This window comes from Lytechinus pictus, chromosome 9 (genome assembly GCF_037042905.1).
Source record: "Lytechinus pictus isolate F3 Inbred chromosome 9, Lp3.0, whole genome shotgun sequence".
NCBI lineage: Eukaryota > Metazoa > Echinodermata > Echinoidea > Temnopleuroida > Toxopneustidae > Lytechinus > Lytechinus pictus.
The window spans coordinates 12,110,955-12,125,899 of NC_087253.1; the positions used below are offsets into that span (position 1 = coordinate 12,110,955).

General features: G+C 37.9%; 1 protein-coding gene across 1 annotated transcript in view; it reads right to left on the reverse strand.

Annotated features, from left to right (window-relative positions):
* Window positions 1-91: 91 nt before the first annotated feature.
* LOC129268274 (RNA cytidine acetyltransferase-like) overlaps window positions 92-14,945 on the reverse strand; it is a 39,701-nt gene continuing 24,847 nt past the window's right edge. Inside the window, exons 18-27 of the mRNA XM_064104704.1 lie at window positions 13,805-13,915; window positions 13,293-13,426; window positions 12,935-12,983; window positions 11,135-11,237; window positions 9,187-9,297; window positions 8,293-8,462; window positions 7,541-7,759; window positions 4,512-4,585; window positions 3,415-3,495; window positions 92-2,861 (exon numbers count right to left, since the gene is read on the reverse strand). Coding sequence (XP_063960774.1) covers window positions 2,714-2,861; window positions 3,415-3,495; window positions 4,512-4,585; window positions 7,541-7,759; window positions 8,293-8,462; window positions 9,187-9,297; window positions 11,135-11,237; window positions 12,935-12,983; window positions 13,293-13,426; window positions 13,805-13,915 — 1,200 coding nt within the window. The 3' untranslated portion in view covers window positions 92-2,713. The remainder of the gene's footprint in view (window positions 2,862-3,414; window positions 3,496-4,511; window positions 4,586-7,540; window positions 7,760-8,292; window positions 8,463-9,186; window positions 9,298-11,134; window positions 11,238-12,934; window positions 12,984-13,292; window positions 13,427-13,804; window positions 13,916-14,945) is intronic.

Consider the following 14,945-nt stretch of genomic DNA (forward strand, 5'->3'; position numbering starts at 1 on the left):
CTGCATCTGTAAGTGCAGTTGGACCAAGCCTTAACCAAAGCGGGTCGATTTACTGTTAACAAAACAACCAAGAAAAATCATAAGGAGGATGTTATATTTTAAATGCCACTTAGGCCACATTTATTTCCAATGACCATATTAACAAATTGTCCAATCAAACCATACATATTTTATTACAAATAACCAAGAAATGTCAATTCATAAATTACTTTTTTTCTTTTCATTGGATGGCAAAGTTATGATAAAACAAATAGCAAATAGGCATGAGTGCGATATTTCGCATGAGGTGAAAGAAAGATGCACTATTCAACGAGGCGTTAGCTCAGTTGAATAGAGTGTTTTTCTTTCACCGAATGTGAAATCTTGCACATTTGCACGAATAAGAATATTCGCTATTTGTGTTGTACAACGCCTCGGAATTTAGCAAAAATATGAAAAACAAGAGTTTTTCCCTGCAGTAATCTATGAAAAGGGAGCAAAAATATTGAGAGCAAAAAGCAAATCCCACAAGCACACATGACCTCGGGCAGCATTGCGCATGTAGCCAGCAAGCTATATGCGTATTTCACCTTCATTATTTACTGAGCGCAATGAATTGAATCGTATTGTGATGTCACCTCCTAAAGCAGTGCAACGGTACATTTTGGATGGTACATCATGTGTGCAACGGTACGAATGTTTGACATTCAGTCTCCCATTTGCTCGCGTACAACAAGCTAAGTGGGCTACTAGGCGTTGTACAATAAATTTTATGCAACAGGGCCCTTGACCCCAAAAAAAAAAACTTTGTTTGTATTATCATAGGTCTGATTTTTATGCTTCATTTCACCGATCAGTATCTGCAATCAAGCATACAAATTAAATGAACAATCAATTGTAAAGATTTGTGAAAATGGCCACTGATCTACCAGTCTTAAAGATGGATTACGAGTAACCCGTAGATTGACTCTGAACTACAGGTTAAAAGCTTAATAGCTTTATTCCATCATTATGAAATTTCGACACCCTGAGCAAGGCGGGCTCCTGCAAGTGGTGATAAGCTTTATGAAATACATGTATGAAGTGTCAATGGGTGATTTCAAGTCCGGTGTTGGCGTTGGTGTTGGATGCACAATTTGGATTGCTTCCCCTAGCTCCAAAATCTATTCAGAGTTTGTAAAACTGATCCAGGTCACATTGACATCGCAACATCCAGTGAGTGACTTTTCGGGACCATCTTCATTATATGTTTGGTGATATGCTCGTGTAAAAATTGACCCAACACCAGCATGAAAAGGTCAACACTGGACTCGAAATCACCCACTGCCTCATTACATAAAGCTTAGTGATCGAATGCGGGCTGATTTTTATCACTGATTGAATTAATCATTAACAAGTATTTATGAAACCGGGACCCTGATTCAGCGACCACCTGTACAGAATGACCCCCTGTCTACCACGACCACGCGTTGGGTTTCCCTTGAATATACATGTAGGAAACTTACATACAAACCTAATGCTTATAAAGACTGCTTTAATTGTCTCCCTTGGGCGGTAATTACAGGGATGCTAAAAGTTCAAAGACCAGGGGTCCGTTGCAGAAAGAGTTGCGTTTAAACGCAAGTCAAAATATCAATCGCAAGTCCAAAATGCGCGCTGTTGATTGGTTGAAAATCAAGTTGCGCATGATTTTTAGAGTTGCGTTTGATTGCAACTCTTTCTGCAACGGGCCCCTGCAATGCGTAAAATCTTAGGCAGGGATCCATGACCTCGTGTGAGCCAAGGGTGTGAGTGATCACAAATAAAAAGATCTGAAAAAAGCTGAACAGTGTTGAAAAAGTCTGAAATAGGAAGAGCTCCCATACTTTTTGTACAGAGGAAATCCAAAAATAAGCTGAAATTAAGCTGAAAATCAAAACAAAAAATCTGAAATCAGATAAAAATCTGAACTCTCACACCCCTGGTGTGAGCTCATCGGGCATTGTGCATAATGCATATGAGGATAGGCTGTGATACATCTGTGAGAAAGAGCTTGGGGGATGAGCAAGAGTGAGACTTTGCGGCCCGAATTCTCAAAGGGGGTTTTGAAAACCATCGTTTGAACCCATGGTTTATGCAGATTTCCTGGAAAAATTCTGCTCATTTACCGCTTATTCAAGAAAAAATGTCAAATGCTGATGCACGCTTTTGACACAGAGTCGGTGGCACACCGTGACCCCGAGGAGACAAATGATTGGAGGGGCACTGTATTCTTTGTGAACATTGCTGTGCCCCTCCAATGCTTTGTCTCCTGCGGGTCACGGTCCGCCACTGCACCGAGTGCCATATTGACGCCTGTTGTCATGGTCATGTGCTCTATTTTATTCATGAGTCCACTGTTTTAAAAAGTGGACTTGTTAATTCAAAACAGTGGACTTACTAAACCATGGCAACAGGCGTCAAAACCGTGCATCAGCATTGCACATTTTTTTAATATACGCACTAAATATGCATAATTTATACAGGAAATCTGCATAAACCATGGGTTCAGCCGATGGTCTTCAAAACCATTTTTGTGAATTTGGGCCTGTATGTCTGTCTTAAGAGATGGGTTTCCCTATAAATCATGTGGACAACAAAAGTATTTGTACATACGGCGAAACCATGAAACGGCCACACACCGTCTATGCTGTCTGCATTATCTGCAATGTATGATACATGTATAAAAAATATCTGTCCATATCTATTTCATCTCTCAATTCTTGAATCCCTTCCCGGACTTGAATTTCTTTTTCTTCTTCTTCTTGGCGTCCTCTTGGTCTTCTCCTCCAAAGCTCTCTCGTTCTCCTTTTCTCTTCTCCGTTTGCTTGCTCTTCTCTGCTATCCTCTTCTCTTGATCCGCACTGCAAAGGAGAAAAAGGAGAAGATAGAGTCAACAATGGTATTTTGTTGAAGAAAATATGAAAACTTTGACAAGAAAGGTATATGACTAAGATGATGGGGGAGGGGAGGGGGGGAGGTGTCGCGCATTATGATGAAGATGATGATGATGGTAATGAATATTACGTTGTTCATTATAAAATGATGGTGATGATAATGATGGTGGTAAAATTGATGATGTTGATGATAATGATGATGATGATGATGAATATTATGTTGTTAATGATAAAATGATGGTCGTAAAATTGATGATGATAGTGGTAAAGATAGTGATGGTGGTGGTAATGATGATGATGATAATGAAAATGATGTTGATGAGGATGATAATGATGGTGATGGTGATGATGATGGTGATGATGATGATGATGATGATGATGATGACAATGATTGTAATTATGGTTATGATGGAGATGGTGATGATGACGATATTCAGATTTCTGCTGGTAGCAATGCTAGTGATGGAGGTGGTGTTGATCTTGAAAAACATTGAAAAAAAATATATGAAAAGTATTTTACCATTTGATGCTGATAACGTTCTTCTTCTTCCCGGACTTCAACGCATCATCCCATTCCGACTCTTGGCCTTTAATCGCATACCTAACATGAACAAAAATAGCAGAGGAAAAATGACCCATGAATGGTTATTGCTTTCATTTGATACACAATTCTTATTGCTTATTGTACACATTTCGCAAATGATTTTAAACAAATGGATATCTGACTGCTGTTGCCTGATTGACTATTGCAGGGGTATAAAATTAGATTCATTTTTCATATTTGATTTCCAGTCAAATAAATAAAACGAATGAAAGTATCAGAATTTTATATGAAATGAAAGCATATCATCTCTTGGAGAAAAAAAAAAAGAAACAAGTCATGACCATTGAAGCATTGGAAATTCCACTTTAATGATCACAAAAAGGTAATTATGAAAATATGCATTATCAAACTGAATGAGTCATTCATTAATAATCATTTATGCACGACTGATCATAAATTTCAACTGGATGGAAAACATAGGCTCTTTCACTTCTCTTTCATATGATTTACCATTCATCAGATTTTTTGATAGCCAGATTAGGAATTTTGACTTCCACCATAGTTCGGCCACTTATTTTCCAGAGTTGTTAATGTAAAGTGTACGAATAATTCCTGTATACACTGAATGTACACCTAATGAAAGTTTGAGTCCACAGTATAATGTCAGCACTCTAACCATAAACATGGAGAACTCTGCCCGTCGAACCAAAGATCGTGGGTTCGAGTCGACCCCGGGCAGATGACTGAAGCCAGTGCGTTGTGTGTAAACGTCTCTTCCATGTTTCATGGATGCAGGCTATGTTACAATGGAAAACACTGTCCCTCAGATAGGACGTTAAATGGAGGCCGCGTGTAGAGGAGAGTCACCACCTTTGTACGTTAAGAACCCACTGCACTATTCGTATAAGAGAAGGGGGAAACCCCGGTGTAGTGGTCCACCTGCATTCCACCCAGTTATATCGGGAGGAGAGACCTGCGGGTCATAGTGATTCAGTTTGCTTTTTCGCCTCCCAGGCACAGGTGACGCCAAACAAATAATAATAAGAATAATATGGGAGTGACCAGTGACTTACTTCCTAAGATCCAGTCCTTTAAGTGCTTCCAATTCTTTCTTTTGTTTGGCTTCAATCTCAGCTGCAGCTTCATCCTACAATGAAAAAAAAAGAAAGGCAAATGGGAGATGTTTCATAAAGCTGTTAACAGGTAGCATTCACTGATCTCTCCACTAACTGGATATGCGGGGAGGGTCCTTTGTTTGAAGCCCGCGAGTTCTATTGTCCGCCATACCAGTTCCCCCAAAAGGAACGCGATCGCTCCACTAGCATGTGCATTGTGAGCGATACGCTAGCTGGCTGCACACTGAAGCTCTCATTGCTTTTCATACAAAACTTCATATATTTAAAGTGCCAGAATTTGCAATTTTCTTGAAACCATGGTTCTTTCCCAGTACATTTCGGAAACATAATTTTGAAGGGGTTGGTGTTTTTCTCACCTAAGGAAGAATGGATTAAATCCTTGACATGTCTAGGGGTATTTTGGAGGTTTGCCAAATAACATCTTAGGGATAGGGCGAGGACTTTCTAGGTTATGCAGGCTTATAACACTGGGCTTGAAACCCCCTTTTATTTAAGTCCACCCCCAAAAAAAAAATCAAACAAGCATAACACCGAAAAATTCATCGCTTAAGTAAAACTTTAAAATATCATAACTTTCATATTTTACTTCTGATTTTGATTAAATTTTCAGAATTATTGTGTGGTTTTTCTCTCTATTCAAATAATCTTTTCCAAGAGGTGGACTCGCCCTTTAAGAGTGTCTCTCTCTCTCTCCCTCCGTCACATCGATTGACCCTCTTCAAAGACTTCAATTATCCTCTCCCCAGTTAGTTAATAGTATAGGCAGCGGAAGCGGGAGGGGGGGGGTCCTGTCCCCCCTAAATCTTAGGTGGGGGGACAGACCCCCCAAAATTTATGTTGATAACCTTTTTTGTTCTTTTTGCTTGTCAATTTTGTTTCCTGCATCCCGGCCCCCCTCTGTAGCCTAATGTCTATTTCGGTCAGGATCTGTGCTCACAAACTTAAAGGTCAAGTCCACCCCAGGAAAATGCTGACTTGAATAAATAGAGAAAAATCAAACTAGCATAGTGCTGAAAATTTCATCAAAATCGGATGTAAAATAAGAAAGTTATGACATTTTAAAGTTTCGCTTATTTTTCACAAAATGGTGATATGCACAACTAGGTAAGTCAGTTGATGATGTCCATCACTCACTATTTCTTTTGTATTTTATTGCTTGAAATACACAATATTTCATTTTTTATAGATTTGACAATAAGAACCAACTTGACTGAACCATATAGTATTAAACAATGCAAATTCCACATGTTCAGGGAGGAATTAATCGTTGTATCACTTGACAATGAGGAAAAAATTAGAACATTTCATATTTCATATAATAAAATACAAAAGAAATAGTGAGTGGATGACGTCATAGTCCCCTCATTTGCCTACCAGCTATGATGTGCATATAACTGTTATGTAAAATTTAGCGAAACTTTAAAATGTCATAACTTTCTTATTTTACATCCGATTTTGATGACATTTTCAGTGTTATGCTTGTTGGATTTTTCTCTTTTTATTCAAATCAACTTTTTGTTGGGGTGGACTTGTCCTTTAAGTCTTAACTCAAGTCAAGTTTCAGAATACAGGCTACACGGTCAGTATTTTTGTGTCTCGTGATATTCTTCTGTCCAAACATGACTGATAAACTCATAAAACTTGGTGACAGTTATGAATATTAATAAACTGATTATTTATTTGAATCATAGTTTAAATTCATCACGCTTCCAGAGAAATCACAACAATCGATACCCCCCCTGGAGTTTTAAAGTTTTGGAAACTTGCTCTGGTAATTTAGAATTACCACACATGTATTTGAGCACATGGGACTACATAAAGTCTACAACTATGCAGTTCACCAGATTGTCTTATTTGTGAAAAGTAATCCCCTTTTCTCTGTTTCCACGGTCGTCCCGATTAGTGCAATCATACGAGGCACAGGACGGCTTCTTTAACTTTGTATCAGGTATAAATTCACATTGGAAAGTGCTGTAATAAGAGTTGATCTGGTAAGTATAATTAAGAATTGACACGATTGCCGTGAACCAGACTCTACTTCGATTTTGGCTTTTTGGGGGGAACTCGGCGTGCGGAAGTACCAACTTCCGGTGCTTCAACACGGAATAGGCCAATCAGCGTTATTGTTCCCATCCAGATAGGGGAGAGATCAGTGGTAGCATTGGGGAGAGAGAGAACCCAGCTTAAATAATAAACAAATATGATAGGGTTCACACAGAAAGTAAGTGTCAAAACGATACATGCAAATAAATTTAAGTACGTATAAAATCCGTCATGTCCATTCGTCCACCCACACACCCATCCATACAGTCATCCATAATTCTGTCCATCTAACCATCCATCCACCACCTTCTTTACCTCTCTATTTATCCATCCATCCATTTATCCAACCATCCATTTATCAATCCATTCATCTATTCATCCATCCATCCACCCATCCATTTATCCAACCATCCATCCATTCATCTATTCTTCCATCCATCCACCCATCCATTTATCCAACCATCCAACCATTCATCTATTCATCCATCCATCCATCCACCCATCCATTTATCCAACCATCCATTAATCCATCCATTCATCCTCCGTATGCATCCATCCATCCCTCCTTACCAGTTCTTGTGCCATCGTCTGTCTAGTCGGCTCCATGCGAACAACCCTCTCCTCTCATATCCCTTTTTCCATCTCTTGATCATTTATCTGTTTATCTATCTTTCTATTCCTCTATCTATCTTCCAATCTATCCATCCGTCCATCTATATAATTATCCATCCATCCATTCCTCCCTCCTCCCTCCATCCATCGCTCCTTACCAATTCTTGTGCCATTGTCTGTCTAGTCAGCTCCATGCTAACAACCCTCTCCTCTAATATCCCTTTTTCCATCTCTCGATCATTTATCCATCCATCCATCCATTCATTCATTTGCCCATCTGTCTATCCCTCCCTTCCTCCATCCCTCCTTACCAGCTCTTGTGCCATCGTCTGTCTGGTCGGCTCCATGCTAACAATCCTCTCCTCCGCCATCCCCTTCTCCACCTCCCGCTCCAGGATACTGTTCAGCTCCGCTACAACCTTCCTGACGATGCGGTTGAACAAGGCAAGGAGCTGGGAGGAAGGCACCTCCGTCTCCTTCTCCAAGATGTCAACCGTCTTGTGTTGTAGACCAAGACCTAGGAGAATGCTCTGCAGAAAATAGAGAAAAATAAACTGTTGGCTTCCCGCAAGAACGGACTTAAGGGTAATTTTCACAATCATTTTGTTTTATTTCAAATATTGAAAGAGTACATTGTAGGCCATCTCACGATGCAAAATTATTTCAAAATTTAAAGTAAAACTCAAAATATCTGCAAATCAAAAAGGGCACAATATACAAATTATTGTAAAAATTACCCCAAGTCCCTTCTTGCAGCAAGCCGACAAAATTAGCACTCGCCATGATGGGTTTTTTTCTTCTCTCTTTCCGGTAGCCTCAGACTTATGAGGTGTTACAAGAAAATATAATTTTATCAATTGCTAATTTCTTTTGCAAATTGATATATCAAGTTTATTTATAGCAAATCAATTTGGGCTTCTTGAACATTTCAAAACGCAAAAAGCAATCATGTACAAATTTGCAATTAATTTCAAGACCTATGATCGAATGCATAGATAATTTAGTTTTATAATTTGTAGTAAATCTAAATACGTTGTAAATAAAAAAGCGGGAATTTTCTTACAAACTGAACAGCGGAGAGGTGAATGTTGATCTTCTTGAGAAAGACAAGTCTTGCCACAGAGGGCAGCAGATCGGTGATGAGGTGATAATCCGCCATGTTGCGGGAGTAGAGGTCCAGTCTCTGGATGTCGTACTTTGAAAAGAGCAGCTCTAATTCTGAAGCATTCATGTCTGAAGTGGAAAGGTAACATCAAACAATTTTTCAGGAAAAGCTGTTACAAATAATTTGAATGCAGATAAGAGTTTAAAAGCTGGGCCAAACAAGCGGGAAAATAAAATATGGCCAAAACAAGTCCGAAGCTGAAGATCTCATCAATTTAAGCTGGCAAGAAAAGATATTGATCCTATCTCTGTTTGAGAGAAGTAAAGAAAATCAAATGCATAATCTAAAAAGCAAAAATATCACCCAGTTTTTCTGCAAACAAACCTAAGGCATCACAATGCTTACAGCACACAATAATGTCACAGATCTGAGGCAGTTTTCTTTAAGCAAAATACTCAACTGGGAAGTGGTGAAAATGCATAAAACTTGCATTACTGCGTTTTGATGTTTATAAGCTGTTGATTGATATATGATTTGTCGATTTCACTTTTGGTCTGGTCTGGGTCTCTTAACTCTTAACATGCCACATTGATTTGTATTGAAAAATCATGGATTTTCTTATAATCTAAAGAAAGTATGGAAAAGCTATGCTTTTCTGCTAAATTTTTATGCAATAACATTTCCACAGCGAACTGCGAATACGAGAGTTCATAGGTAATGCCATCATTCATAAATAGGTATTTGTGCAGATAACTCACCATATTGGCACAAGAAAATCTACTTACACAATCAATAGTAAAATTCAAGCATACGATTGATTGCTAAGCTTGGTATGACAGGATCTACGCTTACCTTGCGGTTTCATCTTATTATATGTTTTACAGAAGAGAACGCTGAGAGCTAGGGAAGGTCTGAAAGCTCGGAACTGGTAGGCACACAGAGACATAAAACGCTTCCTGAAATCTGCCATAGAAAAATAAGAAAAAGTCAATTATAAAAGAAAAATATATATACATGTATATTAAATAAACAAATAAATGGATGGATGGATGAATGAACAAATGAACGAACGAAGGAACAAATGAATAAATGTATGAAATCCAATCCAAATTGCTTATTGAGAATAACATTAAGATTGTCATGGCTAGATAGCAAACCATATAGCCATAAAAATATCATTATTTTGATCCTCTCCAATCTGCCTATAGGCCAGGTCACAGCACCGAGTCAGCTCTGATCAAAGTAAAAAATGATATCATGTTTTCTCTCGACTCAAATAATGTAGTTTTTATGGTGCTGTTAGATTTATCTGCCGCGTTTGATACAATAGATCATAACATTTTCATATCTCGGTTATTCAATAGAATAGGCGTTAGGTCCAAAGTCTTATCCTGGTTCCAATCATACCTGTCTGGATGGACTTCGCAAGTTGATATTGACGGCACATTGTCAAATCCCATAACTCTAGAATTTGGACTCCCTCAGGGGTCAATAGTCGGACCCATAGGCTACTCAATATATACTCTTCCAGTTGGCGACATCATCCGAAATCACTGTATCAATTATCATTTTTATGCTGACGACATACAACTATACGTTTCTTTTGATCCGAAGACTCCTGGAGCTCTCAATAATGCACTGGTTAAACTCCAGAATTGTATATCAGATATAAGACAGTGGATGATAGTGAATAAGCTAAAATTAAATGACAAAAAAACTGAATTTTTTGTTGCGGCCTCTACTTATAACTTGCGCAATCTTCCAAATGTTCAACTTGATGTTGATGGTACACTCTTTAGACCATCAGAAAAAATAAGAAACCTTGGTGTCATATTTGATTCCCGCATGTCAATGTCGTACCATATCTCTCATATCTGTAGCACAGTCACTTTTTATTTAAGGAACATTTCTAGAATCAGAAGGTTCATTGACCAGTCTGCCTGTCACAATGCTGTTCGTTCATTGGTTCTGTCTCGTATTGATTATTGCAATGGGCTCCTTTCTACAATTCCCTCTAATCAATTAATTCGTATTCAACGACTACAAAATTGGGCAGCACGATTAATTTTACAGGTTTCCCGAGATCATCCTTCCCAACCACTCTTTAATTCTCTTCACTGGCTTCCTTTTAAACAGAGAATTACGTTCAAATTACTCTTGATTGTCTACAAAACACTGAATAAACAGGCTCCACAGTATTTAAGTAACTGCTTGAATCTGTATACACCAACTAGAGCACTTAGGTCGGCCAGTGATCGCCTTCGCCTCACATATTCATTAACTCGTACATTAGCTGGTGACAGAACTTTTACAGTGTCGGCTTCAAAATCCTGGAACGACCTGCCACTAATAATTAGACAGTCTCCAACATTAGCAATTTTCAAAAATTCATTAAAAACTCATCTCTTTCGTACTTTGTAGTTTTTAAAATATTACATTTAATTAATTCATTGTAAGCGCTTTGGGCCTAATGGGAAAAGCGCAGTACAAATAATAAGTAATAAATAATAATAAAATTATTAGAGCGTTAAAATCTCAAATGTTAACATTTCGAGGGTAGTTCAGAAAAAGTTGTATTTTGACAACTGCAACAACCTCATGTTGTCTAAAACAGTCTCCTCATTCCTGCAGAAAACCCTATGTATGTAAACAAAGTTACAACTTGTATCATAATTCTAAAATCAAGCTTTATCTGAGCTGTAATTCACTCTTTTTTTCCATGAAAAAGAAAGGTTTGAACATGCCAGCAAAGTGGTGATACAGAATCTTCGTCAAGTTTTGGATATATGTAAATATTTACCTGTCCAGAAAGCAGAGAGCCATGTGTCTTGACTGACGCCCTCTATGTCTGATTCTTGCACAGTCTTCAACATGATACATGAATGCTCCCCTGTTAGATCATTCTGATATTCAAAGAGATGAGATATTTCACTTTTATACCTCAATTACAAACAACACAAGTATACAAATTATCATCAGCGTTAAAAGTCAATTTTCCAACTTTGCGGGGTTGGACTCTTTCTTTACTTGGCTCTATTCCATACTGTCCTGTCATTTGGGTCAATGTAGGTGATGTTTAACACTTTTTTGTCTTCTTTGATAGTTCCACCCCCCCCCCTCCATGTGTTGTGAGGTCTCCCAAGTGGGATTTCTCCCAACAACTGAGAAATGTAGTATTCCCTGAAGCCAGTGGGTATCATCTCTTCTCAAAGTAGATTGATAATTGTGTGAACATCAAAAGTGAAAAACATAGAGGAATCAAGCCTGGTTTGTTATCTCAGTTTTTGAAAGCGTGTTGATTGCAACGGCTGTTTCTCCACTGAGGCCTGAGAGCCCCAAAATATTCATGGTGTTCTGGCTTCCCATAGTTCAGCAACCGATTTAGACCAGTTTAAGTTAAGTTCATGTCAAATGGTTGCAGTAAACAATGATGTCATGAGAAAGCCGGTAAAATCACGGTCAATTGTCAAAAGAATATCACAGATCTAGATCTTGTATGCTTGTATACACCAAACTGTATCACTATGGCTTGGAAAAAGATCTGTCATCAAAATACCATGTTTAATTTGTTAAAGGAGAATGAAACTCTTGGAGCAAGTTAGCTTTTGTGAAAGCAGAAAAATCAAAGAATAAGATCAACAAAAGTTTGAGTAAAATAAGACTAGCAATAGAAGAGTTATGAGCATTTGAATGTCGAGATCACTAATGCTATGGAGATCCTCCCATTGGCAATGCAACCAAGATCTATGATGTCACAGATGAACAACTCTCCCCTTTTGGACACTGAAAATATACCCCAAAACATCTCTTTTTGCTCATTCTAATCATATGACAAACGATTCATCAATGATATAATGTTGTGAAACCTCTGTACTTGTCCTCTCATAAAGAGAACACCTCACCTTGTGATAGACTCTATAAAAGTGAGAATATAAGTGAAATAAGTACTAAAGTAATGAGGGAGTTGTACGTGTGTGACATCACAGATCTTGGTCGCATTGCCAATAGGAGGATCTACATGGCATTAGTGATCTCAATATTCAAATGCTCATAACTTTCTTATTATTCATTCAATCTTCCTCAAACTTTCAACAATATGTTTCTTTGATTTTTCTCTTTGATATGGATTCAGCTGGTTTCAAGGGTTTCATTCTCCTTTAAGCAATAACACATTTTCTACCAGAATAATTTGGCATAAAGGTTTTATCTATACACACAAGCAGTATGGTTTTCTTCTTTTTTTTGGATTCTGTTGAACTTATTTTTATACTGTTACTACAACTGGCACCTATGTTTAACCTTGAATAATCAAATTGATAATATGCAGTACTGTAGCAAAATGAGCCAGCTTTTCAGGGGGCAAGATTTATAAAAGTTGCAAGTGAGTGAAGTGAGCAAGCAAAAATTGTGTCCTTTTCAATACAAATATATAATTTTGTGATAGAGTTTTACATAATAGTCAGAAAATAACATCATAATTAACCCCTTTTCTTTTTCTCCTTTTTTTCTTGGTCGTGAAAATTTGGGGGTTCAAGGCCCCCCCCCCCCATCTGTACGCCAGTGATGCCATGAGAACACTATTCAGAAAAAAGAAACTCACCGGGGTCTGCCGCAGATAGACTGGAAGATATCCCGCTTTCCTCCAAAACCTGTGCGGATTGAAAATAAAACAAAACAAAAGAAGTGATTAAAAGACGAATTCCAGAAAACAACTACATGCAACAGCAAAATTATATTTGGCAAAATTTAGTGCCATAACTGTCACAACACACATGCCTTTCTGTGTTCTGACTCCAAATAATTCAGATAAGAAGCATCCTTTGGCAAGGCATCAATCCACACTTTGCCACACTCCACCCAAGTGTTAACTGGGTTGCCAATAAAATCACCTTGTCTTTATAGAGGGTTTCAATGATTCTAGAAATGTTTGGTGAACATTGTCTATCCACTTCACTTACTTCAGCAAATCAGCCGTTAGTCCGAACGACACGCCAAGGTAGTCTAGTTTCTCGGCTGGTCTCTCGCTGAGCTTGGCCAGTAGAGGGGGTAAATTCTTTCTCGGAACGATCACTTCTTCCAGTAGACCTACAGCCTGAGAGAAGGTAAATAAAAAAGGAACACAGAAACTGTTAAAGACAGAGGTGAACTTTGTGATTTGTAAAGTCTCCAAGTCAAGATGAAACATCTATATGGATCAGCCCAAAAAAATTTATTTGACTTTATTGAAAACAGAAGCAATTCCTCAAAAAGCTACGAGCATCACAAGCGGAAGCCAAGCTTACCCGGGATAATATAGGATCACCTTAGACACCAACCAAGGTGTATTTATGCGCTATGCATATACCCTCTATTATCATATTATCATTACTGAATTAACCAGAATTAAATGAACCAGAACATTTCAAACAAATGGTGTCACAACAACGTTGTTCAAACATTGAAACATAATTTTTTTAATTAAAAAACAAACCTCTTTCTGAACTGTAGTGATAGTCTTTGTTTCAGGTGTTTCAGTCATGCTGGGAAACTCTCCTTGGTAGTACCTCTGAAGGAGACTAAGAGCTCTGCTTCCATATCCCATCTTGATTTTATTGAGGTGTGAATAAAATGAATAAAGTGAAATTAAACATATTTTTAACATAAATAATAACAATAATATGCAACTTTATATAGCGCTCAATACAATATTTCTAAGCACTACATACTATTACCACGGCTTTATTTATCGAGCACTCAAGCATTCAAGGAATTAATTTTGCTACCGAGTACCCATTTACTACACCTGGGTGGAGAGTGGCAAATGCAGACAAACGCCTAGCCGAAGGATGCGAGTGCTGGGGTGGGATTTGAGCCCGGTCCCGAGACTTATTTCACTGAGCCACAACACCTCTGAATGAAAGTATTAACAGTAACACTGATTTCATGGGAAAGTGTGTAAAACCAAGGTTAATTGATACTATAGTACATGTACATGTAATCGAAGATATAGGTCTGGTACAGTGACATGAACTGAACTTTGTGAAATCATGAAATCTAAGCTAAAAAATTATAACAATGAAGATTACCAACGCAGACAAGCCATCTGGTTCAGTGCATTTTTATTGCTTGGGAGAGACCAGACATCGTGTTGGAATTATATGCTTGTTTAACCAATTTCTCAGCAAATTCACAATTTCTTTCCGAATCCTTCAGCACACATTTTTTTCATTTTATACAAACACTTTGATGGTCATTTTATTGGATTCTGTACGAACTCATTTAAAAATCGCTACAACAACAGGTATTAATCTTTAGAGCCTGTATTTCGCTTTGGTAAATCCCCCTAAATGTATACATCACTATCGCAATTCATTCCTTGATAATATCATATAATCTTTGCCAGTTCTCATATCCCAACACTAAATTTAAAAGATAAGTGCACACCTTACGACTGGTCTACAACCCTACTTTTGAAGAAACAGCATTTTCAATACTTTCTAGCAATATAAACATACAAAATAATCTCTTTTGAGGTTCAGATAACTATCAGAATGCGTCTATCAACATGTACAATAATTGGAAGTCTTTTGTTCGCAGTAATGGCTAAATTGGCTAACAATTGTAGCTAATCG